The following is a 10,532-nucleotide window of genomic DNA, read 5'->3' on the forward strand; positions in this document are numbered from 1 at the left end:
AAACTACCTCAAGAGCTGCCATATGTATTAACCTAACTTCCACTGCATTTTTAAATTACATTTGAGCAACTTCTGATGCTTCCAGGGAGTCTGATGAATGAGACTGCATACCAAAACCTCCTTCAGGAACAACAGCACCCAAATACATTAACACGCCTGAAATTCACACCATGTATTTAGAAGTATCCTTTAAATTTTAAGGCAGCAAAGCTGGACATCTTCAATCTCCAGTAGCTGGTGAACCTCTAAGCTGCAATTGCAATAAAAATTTATCCCCCTTTCTGATTCACATTCAGTGTCCCAGCCTGTGGCACAATGTGTTAAATGCTAGGTGAAAAGGTATGGCTCATAGATCAGCATGGACTACAATAATAAAGCTTTTTGTAATAATACTGGACAGTTGTACCTACAGTGGATGGCTGTGATTTTAACTACATAGGATTGATGTATCTGCCTTTAATGCTGCAGGGATATGTCAAATACTGTCATAAATTGGAAAAAAGAATCTCATTTTTATGGATGAAAAGTATGATATAACAAGCTCTCAGAGCTCACTACAGAGAGGGATTAGAAGACATTGTGGCATTTCCTGTTATACCTCATGCACAGAAAAAGAGGTTTTATAGAAACTGCTAAAAATGTAGGCAGTTACACTTTAGATCATTACCCAGACAACCTTGAGGAAATGAAGAATTTAAATTCACAGAGTAATTTAACACAATTACAAATGAACCCTTCCTGCTTAAATATGAACACCCTTAGGACTGGAAAACAGACTCTCCTTCATAAACATCCTTTCTTTTTAGGGCTTCGGCATGTTTCTGATGACCAGAAGACTCACAAGAACCCCAGCCTACGTGCCCAAGGTCCATCTGTTCGTTCTCCAACAAAAAGCCATACTCCAAGTCCCACCTCTCCTAAGAATTCCCTGCAGCAGAGCCATGCCCCTGTCTTGGAGCTAGAGGGAAAGAAGTGGAGAGTGGTAAGTTCCAGTCACACCTCTAAACTGAAGCCTGCATGTTGCAAACTGGCTTGAGCACTGAAACGAGTTGCAAGAAGCTCTCCATAATCTAGGTGCAACAAGTCAAAGTTGCAGCTAAAATGGGCTGAGTCTCGCATTGCTCTGCCTTGCTACAGTTTAGATTTTACTATTCTGTAGCATCTAAAATTAATTCATTTGTCTCTGAAAATCATATGCTAATTCATCTGAAGAATACTGGAACCAGCATATAAATTCCTTGCAAAATCCTCTAGAAACAAGTCCAGTGGAGAACTCCAGTTAAAATCCCTTCTTACAGTCCATTTGTGCAAGTGAGAGATAAAGGTATTATCACAGAGCACTTTCTCCAGCTTTGTTAACCAATGGAATGACACATTTCTTTTTCATCACCCATTCCAAGCAAGTATGTCTTCCATGCTTAAAAGTCAAGAAGTGTTTTCCATTTGCTCAATCTACAGATGGAAAAGGTAGATTTGTTTAAAGTTTGGACATTAATTTATAGGCATAAACCAAAGAATGTATGAGTGAAAATTCATGTGACTGTGGTTAAAAGAGGGGGAAAACAATACGCAGTTTAGTCATGAAGAAGTGTATACACACAGTGATTACTGGGGAACTCAGTTTGCATAAGGTACAGTCAGTTTGCCAGGGTTATGTTGCCTTACAGTTACAGTACTTGGAACTTCCCTTATGCATCCAGTCTTTCCTGGACATCCATGGAGTGTAAATTTCCTTTCGTGCTTCATAATGAAATGAAATTTCTTCACCTATTACTCTTTATTGTATATGGTAATGCCTGCACCAGTTCATAACACACTGTATAGATCATTTTATAACATTTGGGAGAACAAAAGCTTTCTCTGTTTTTCATGGTGATGGTCTAAATTGGGTGGGAGCCAAGCAACAGCTTTGTGAGTACATTTTTAAACTTTCTTTGCTACAAAATCAATGGATTTTGTCGTGGCTTATGCTAAATTCTTCAGTTCTGCAGCTCTAAAATATACTTTTGTCATCTAAGGGTGAATTAGGTGAAATACTCAGTCACCAAGCAGATAGCATTTTTAAGCCACAGGAAGGATATTACTCTGTTGTAACTGAAAATGCAATGACTCAAGGACAAGTTGTTCTAAATTCTGACTGTTAGCAAGTTAAAGACAACCAATTAAATAAACTTTCTTTTGAAATAGGAATATCAAGAGGATAAGAATGACCTGGTCATTACCAACACTGAACTCAAGCAAGTGGCCTACATTTTTAAGTGTAACAAATCTACACTTCAGATAAAAGGAAAAATCAATTCAATTACTATTGGTGAGTGGAGAGCTCAGCTGGGTTTTAAATGCTAGTCTTGAAAAAACTGAGTTCTGTGATTAATAATGCATCTGAATCATTCCGTTCACTGTAATGGATTGGTCATGTGAGTAAAGTCTCTCAGCTATGCAGTGCAAGACTGGGGATTTTCATAGTTAATGCAGCAGGTGTGCATATATTTGCTTTTATCTTGCCTTTCTTATTTATGACTGCTTTTATTTTAGACAACTGTAAAAAGTTTGGCCTTGTGTTTGACAACGTTGTGGGAATCGTGGAAGTGATCAACTCCAGGGATATTCAGATTCAGGTAAAGATCTATTTGAAAAAACAAAGATAGAGAACAAGCAGGCAAAAAGTAAAGCCCAACATGTAGCTACAAGAGATTTTAAAAACTCATGGGAGCACAACAAAAACAAGAGATTCATTCAAATATATCTTTATATGCATTAAATTTTGATGATCTATTCAGAAAATGCCTATTGACCTTCACTGAGCAAACCTCCCTTAGCCCAGTCCCTTCCGGTTCCAGTGAAGCTGAGATATCTGTATACACTATAAGAACTGTTACTTCTGGCCCTAATTTTCTTGCTTGCACGCTAAACAATTCCTAATACTTGAAAGTTCAGTGGTACTTATGGAACAAATCCTGGCAGTTAGCTAATTGATTTCTAAGACTAGACGATGGTTACTTCTTTTTCTTACTCTCTCAGTGGAAATGCTGAGCTAGACTGTCAAAGTGCAACTAAATGACATAAAGTAAAAGTAGGTGCCATGGTTTCAAAAATCTCCCCTGCCAGTGATGTGACACATTACAAGAGTCTGAAATGTAGTCATTTACCTACAAATGGGCTATGAACCTCTACTGATTTTGTCTTTGATAACTGGTAAACAAAGCTTCATCAAAGATCATCTTCCTTGGGGTTCTCATGAAAAGAAGATACATGTATTTTAAATCCACACGTTGCCCTCCCTACTGGGGACACTTGCCTCATCCAAAACAGAGCAATCATCTCATTCCAAAAACGTCTAACTATACATGCTTTAATACTGGGTTGTGTCCAAGATACATGACCTAGTCTCAACGGGGACTTTAGGATGTATTCTTTCAAGTGAAAAAGAAATGAGATGTTTATTAAATGATATCAAACTGCTGGTTGTCAAAGTGAGGTCTTTTGCTTAAAAGGTTGTGCCTGCTGTATGACATTACATGTGGACAGTCCTGCTCCATACTTCAGAAATGCTTATCACAGCCACCACATGGAACAATGGGAAGATACTTCTTCATATTTTGAACCTCATGCAAATGGCTGATGTTGCTACTAGCTGTGCATCATCTGCTGAACTGTAATAAGCAGTTTTATTCATGATCCCTATATGACTTCTTATGGCAGAGGCAGTTAGTTAAAGATCCCAGGCATCTATTTGAGTGCTTTTTAAAATAGATTATTTTTATCATTACCTCTAAAACTATTCATGAGAGCTGAAAAATTCATATATAATGAATAGTGAAACCACAGCTTGCTAATACTCAAATAAAATGGAAATATTTTTTCTGAGAATCCAAGTTCTTTTGATTAGCAGGTTCTATGAATATTACATAAAGCTTCTATGCCATAGAGTGGAGTTCCACTTAAGAAGGCAGAGTCTGGCTACATGCAGTATGCCACTTGAAGCAGGCAGTTTCTGTTGGGTTTGAGTATGACAAGTGCTGACCACCTCAATTTTCTCAATATTTTGAAGACCTGGTCTTATAATTTCCAAATGCATGATAAGTTAATGCAACAAATCTCAGTAAGTTCATCCTACAGATTTTGCTATAGGTACTTCAGTGCCATATTGCTTGGCTCTCCTTTCATTTATTACTCTCTTTTGTTATTATACTTTCATGGTATTTCTTGCCAGATGTTTGCAAATTTTTTTAAACACACCCTCCTTTTGTTCTCAATTACATGAGAACCCATTAAAGACAAGACAGTTTAAGATGCATTGATCCACTACATAGATCAGGATCAGGGTGAGATGCAAGAGAACAGACCACTTGTTCTTTGGTTACTGTCACATGTAAGGAACTGAAACTGAAAATATATTCTTACCTTGAATGATGTGAGACACTTTTTCATTAACAAGTACATACCTATCAAACGCTGTTAGTGGTTTATGGCTTGGAGTAACCTCAGCCTTTTTGATGCATTGTCCATAGTATGTTGCTGTCCCTGCTTAGAGAGGGCAGGAGAAGAGGAAGGAATTGTTACTGACAACCAGCCAGTTAGGCAGTCAGCCATGAAAAAACCTTTTTATCCATAGAACTGTAAACGAGAAGGTATCTTTTTCCCCTCAGGTAAATCTTGTGCTTGCTTTTAAAGTGACATAAGAAATACCTTTAGGGATTTAATTAAATTGATCTCAGTACATTTTCAGAACTGTAGCTTGCCTGAAGGATATAAAACCCATTTCCTACTTTATGCTGTAAAACCTGAAAAGCTTTGAAGTCTTTAGAACATACTACAAATCACTTGTTGAATACTGCTGTATGCTGGGATCTTTCATTTGCCCATACAGGGTTGGAGCTGACATGTTTGATTTCTTAACCAGTTCTCACTGATGAGGATGGTGAACACGGCCTAAACATCAGCACAAAAGTGTCACTGAAATTAGACAGAATCAGGCAAGCGCTTCCATCAAATGGAACATTAAAAGCCTGCTGTATATAAGTTTGCTGTTGTGTATAGATCTGTTACCACCACCAAGAATTTTCACCATGTCTAACAAATGAAATATAAGCATCATGCAGGCAGCTGACACACAGATCAGATGTGTGCAGATTAATTTGCCGATGACACCAAGCTATGTGGTTCAGTTGATACGCTGGAGGGAAGGAATGCCATCCAGAGGGACCTGGACATGCTTGTGAGGTGGGCTGATGCCAGCCTTATGAAGTTTAACCATGCCAAGTGCAAGGGCCTACACCTGGGTCGAAGCAATTCCAAGCACAGCTAAAGGTTGGGCAGAGAAGAGATGCAGAGCAGCCCTGCAGAGAAGGACTTGGGGATGTTGGTCGATGAGGAACTTAACATGAGCCAGCTTCAGTGTTCGCTCGCCACCCAGAAAGCCAACTGTATCCTGGGCTGTATCAAAAGGAGTGTGACCAGCAGGTCGAAGGAGGTGATCCTGCCCCTCTACTCTGCTCTCATGAGACCTCACGTGGAGTACTGTGTGGAGTTCTGGTGTCCTCAACATAAAAAGGACATGGAACTGTTGGAACAAGTCCAGAGGAGGGCCATAAGGATGATCAGGGGACTGGAGCACTTCTCGTATGAAGACAGGCTGAGGAAGTTGGGGCTGTTCAGCCTGGAGAAGAGAAGGTTGCATAGAGACCTCATAGCAGCCTTCCAGTATCTGAAGGGGGCCTATAGGAATGCTGGGAAGGGACTCTTCATTAGGGACTGTAGTGACAGGACAAGGGGTAACAGGTTAAAACTTAAACAGGGGAAGTTTAGATTGTATATAAGGACAAAGTTCTTTACTGTGAGGGTGGTGGGGCACTGGAATGGGTTGCCCAAGGAAGTTGTGAGTGCTCCATCCCTGGAAGTGTTCAAGGCCAGGTTGGACAGAGCCTTGGGTGAGATGGTTTAGTGTGAGGTGTCCCTGCCCATGGCAGGGGGGTTGGAACTAGATGATCTTAAGGTCCTTTCCAACCCTAACTATTCTATGATTCTATGATTCAGGCAATGAGAATTTTATTAACAGCATCTTTGTGTGCATTTCAAGTTTGATACTAAGTAGATTTTATTTTGCAGGTGATGGGGAAAGTGCCAACCATTTCTATTAACAAAACAGAGGGCTGCCACATCTACCTCAGTGAGGAATCATTAGATTGTGAGATTGTGAGTGCCAAGTCATCTGAAATGAATATCCTCATCCCCCAAGATGGTGATTATGTAAGTGAGATATTTTAAAGCTTTCCTCCCCCTTCCCCACCAGTCTTGGTAGTTAACAGCACTTAAAATGCTAGGAAATAGACTAATACACTACACATACCACATCACCAAATAATTATCTAACACAGTTGAATTTCTATGTACAGCTATCTCAGCTATCAGTGCAGGAAGAACTCCTCATTTTCTGGGGCATAAAGAAATTTCAAAGATCAGACATGATGTTCTTTATTTCCATTTTGATAGCTAATGCCTCCATCTCCTGTCCATTTAATTTTCTTTTTTGACATCTAATTTCCCAAAGAAACTCAATTCACACAAGAGCAGTCAAACCTGAAGGTGATGATGCTAAGATAACAAAGATAAATATAATACTACTACAGATTAAATAATATACTTTTTTCTTTTTCCAGAGCTGTTGGTAGATGGCTAGCTTCTGTAGTACATCTTAGTATTTTTAACATACATCCTTAAAAGACACTTAAACACGTGCATTTTCCTGGCTCCTTTTCTGTTCTAATAAGATTTTCATACTATGCCCACTGGCAGTTCTAGTAAAGTCCTGCTCTGTCACTTCACACACTTGCAAGGGATCATGCAGGCAGAGGACACTTGTAATAGTTTCCTAGTTACCTCAATAGAGCAGTGTTGAAATTGCACTGAATTGCCATAGACAGAATTTAAATTTCTCCTTACTCTTTTGGGATGGAATTTTGTTTGGCAAAGGGGTTTAAGCTTTATAAAAGAAGACACGTATCAGAGAATTCTCACGCTCTGCATTTCCAAAAGTGACAGCTGGATGCCAGCTTCAGATAACTAAAAAGGGAATGATTTTCAGTGGGTGTATATTCACCTATTTCTTAAAAAAAAGTCCTTTTGACCAGTCTCACCTCAAATCACCATAACATTTGAAATTATTACCTATGGAAACACCTATTTGAGGTCTGAATTAAAAATAATACCCTTCTCTTCACATTGTTTTTTGTTTACTGGGAACAGAGAAAGACCCAACAACATCTCCCATCCTTTCACCAAATACATGGAATAGAAGGAGATTTTCTTAGATGTTCTGCTTCTGTTTGTGTACTCCACAAGGGATGCTGAATCTTTCAAAGTGTATAACACTTAAAATGATAGTTTATGTGTGTGTGTTATTTTATTCTTCCATATTGTAATATTGCTTTCATCCTTAAAATTAGATTCCTCACTAAATGTCCATATCTAAATCCTTCCTACTGTCTTCCAAACCAGCCACTGACGGAATCTAAAGTCATTTCTGAGGCTTATTTACTTAGTTGTTCGAAATAATGGTGTGAAAGGGATTATTGCAAAGTAGTACCCTAGCGAGGCTATTTGAAACTGGGTAGCAATAAGGCTTTTTTCCTGTGTGGCATTGTAAAATAGCTTCCTAGGGTAATGAAGAAAGCTTCTCTCTAATCCTGGCATGTCTGAGCTATCAATGCTTTCTCAGTCATGTAGCACTAATAGTATTCTGCCAGTTTTCATGAGGTATCCACTGTTTATTTAACCACCATTGTTGCTTTTGTTTCTTACCAGAAAGAATTTCCGGTTCCTGAACAGTTCAAGACAGCATGGGATGGATCTAAGTTGGTCACTGAACCTGCAGAGATTGTGGGTTAACTTTCCAATGCCATACAGCACTTGCTGACCGTGACCAGACCACAGCCAGCATGAACAAAGCAGTAATGTAAAGAACTAGAAATTAGCAGTAGCTCATACTGCTGTGATAGGCCTTCAAGCGTTAGCTCTGCATGCTAGAAACAATAACACATCTGGCACCCTTTTGTTAAGCATCCCAGTACTCTTCACGTTTCCACAGTTTGCATACATTTTTAATTCTCCATGATTTCATGTGAATGTAATAGACTAAAACCCCCACCCTCCAGTCATATCATTGGTTTGAAACACTGTATGCATTAAGCCAAAATACTGCATGATACACTTTGTTATCATCTTGCTTCAGTGCATTCCTTTTCATGTTTCTGCTAATCAAAAACATCATGAAGGCTTTAAGATGTTTATTTTTACCTATGAAGCAATTTCTGTATGATGCAGTAAAAATGCACCCCTAGAAAGTACGCAGTTCCTTGTAGTTCTGTGGCAATCATAATGGGGTTTGTTTTAAACAAGCAAAAAAAGGACAACTTTCAGCAATACATTTTGCTAATGGAAGATGAAAGAAAATCTGGTATTTTAATCAAACACTTTTCTAATACAGATATTTAGAAGATCCCTATGTGAAGTAAGATTATTATGGTCCACACAAACTTGCTGTTGCCTTCTCATTTCTTGCAAATTAGTAATTCTTTTTAACCTAAAACCTCATTTAAGCTAAAACCTCGTTTAAGCTAAAACCTCATTTAAGCTAAAACTTTGCAGCAAATCTCTTGAAGATTTTTTGCTCCTTGGATTTTTTTTTTAATTTTTTTTTGTGAGACAGTCTCTCATTCTTTAAAATTTCACACTGTATCTTGCATCCTATTCAGAAGCCTGAGGGAGGCGTCTATGTCAGGTACCAGCTAGTTTCCTTCTTAACAACATTGCTTTCAAATACTGCTCTTGTAGCTCATATTCATTTAAAATATCTTCCTGTTTATTCCTGTCTTTTGTAGGACTTTCTCAATTTCAAATATGCCCACAAAGCAAAGCCATACATTTATGTTGTACTAATTCTGAGCCCACATAAAGGGGTAATTTCCTCGTTAGCCCTTTGATGCTACTTTATAGTCCCTATTAGAGATGCTTTTTTAACAAAGGTGAGTGTTGTATACATTTGTACTATTTCAGCACATAGTATGAATAAAATTTTAACTATTCTAAAAGTCAGCTTATGTTTTTGATCACTAGTAATACTTTGTACCAGTGAGATGCTTGCAGAGCTAGTTACAAGCTAAATTTTGTGCCTAATTTACCTTGAAAAGTACGTTAATTCTTGAAGGGTTTTAAGTATATCTTTGATTGTAAACCCTATACAATGCAACTAGTAGTGCTCATTCTGTAAGGTTTTGCTATCATCTAATGTTTAATCTATGTGTATAATGTGTTTGCTTTAATACATACCATTTTTTCAACAGTAAACTTCTTATAAAATAAAAAGGAAAATGTACTTGTTTAAATACAAAGTTGTTCAGAGCTTGCTTCATTGCAGTGTTTGTCCTATCTGCTTCTTCCTTAAATGCTGTTTCAAAAGCTTGATTGAGGAAAACATAGCTCCTTCTCCCATTTCATTAAACATTTATCACTTTTGCTGCCATAAACCACCTGATGAACAGTGGGTATTCTGTACGCTAGCAGATAAACTTGAAGTTTTGTGCATATAACTTTGGTGACAGCCAGAGAATTGAGCTTTTTATGATTCTCACTTTTAGGTACACCTGTATCTTCCAAAGATTATGTCTAGGGAGATGATCTTTAAGGTGAATGTTTATAAAGTTAGCCTTCTATTTTTAGCTTTTCCCATTGTTTCCTTATATGGCTTTGGATGTGTCCCTCCTGTGTTAACAAACCACGAGTGATCAGCTCCCTATTTCACTTGGATGTGCTTCATATCTGAAAAATGGGCATCGCATACTTGTCATGATAAAATGATTATTGAAGGATTTTTTAATCCTTAAATCATCATCTGTTCTGTAAAATAATCTCATTCTGGAACACTCTGACCTGAAATCCTGACTTGTTTTGATGCAGCATCAAATAGGCATCAAGTCATTATGCATTAACAGGAAGGAAGCCACTTAATGCTTTGGAGGTGTGATGCAAAACAAGTGTCAAATGCTTGATGATAAACAGAAAACAGCAAGACAGTCATCAATCATTACATGGGCAGGTGATTTTAGTTCCTCATAGGGATTCAACTCCTCCCTCAACACCAGTGTGAAGGCCACTCTGAATCTTCTTTCAGATGTTTGAAAACAAACTCCCTTGTGGCTAGACATTCTCTCTACCACTTATGTTCCTGCAACATGCAAGACCCACATGCAATTTTTGACTGGTTTCTTTACAGGAAGAAGTCTTATGCAGTAACAGTGTGTGTCTGACAGTCTGAACACACCTGAGAACTTTTGTCAGAGGGCAGAGGTTTAAAAGATAAGGAAGAAGGCCTTGCAGGGCCAGACCCAAGGTAATTGCTTCAAGCGGAGAAAAGGCTAAGGTTAACAAGTCCATGTATTACTGGTCACCAGAAAAACAGGAAAGAGACTTTTAAAATATACAAATAGCTTTTATCCAGTATTTTTAGTCAGCCACATGACAAAAAATAATCTGTA

General features: G+C 38.2%; 1 protein-coding gene across 2 annotated transcripts in view; it reads left to right on the plus strand.

Annotated features, from left to right (window-relative positions):
- The window catches only part of CAP2 (cyclase associated actin cytoskeleton regulatory protein 2), a 67,246-nt gene extending 58,808 nt beyond the window's left edge, over positions 1 to 8,438 (plus strand). Inside the window, exons 9-13 of one of the 2 annotated variants that reach the window (XM_057424363.1) lie at positions 807 to 982; positions 2,188 to 2,311; positions 2,536 to 2,618; positions 6,109 to 6,249; positions 7,804 to 8,437. In XM_057424363.1, the coding sequence (XP_057280346.1) occupies positions 807 to 982; positions 2,188 to 2,311; positions 2,536 to 2,618; positions 6,109 to 6,249; positions 7,804 to 7,887 (608 nt within the window). In that variant the 3' untranslated portion in view covers positions 7,888 to 8,437. Of the gene's footprint in view, positions 1 to 806; positions 983 to 2,187; positions 2,312 to 2,535; positions 2,619 to 6,108; positions 6,250 to 7,803 lie in introns of both variants that reach the window. The other variant, XM_057424364.1, reaches the window with a different exon arrangement.
- The last annotated feature ends 2,094 nt before the right edge of the window (positions 8,439 to 10,532 follow it).

The sequence above is a fragment of the Pezoporus wallicus genome, unplaced genomic scaffold, assembly GCF_028554395.1.
Source record: "Pezoporus wallicus isolate ANWC-B61680 ecotype Strahan unplaced genomic scaffold, APGP_CSIRO_Pwel_v1 contig_5485, whole genome shotgun sequence".
In the NCBI taxonomy this organism is placed as follows: Eukaryota; Metazoa; Chordata; class Aves; order Psittaciformes; family Psittacidae; genus Pezoporus; species Pezoporus wallicus.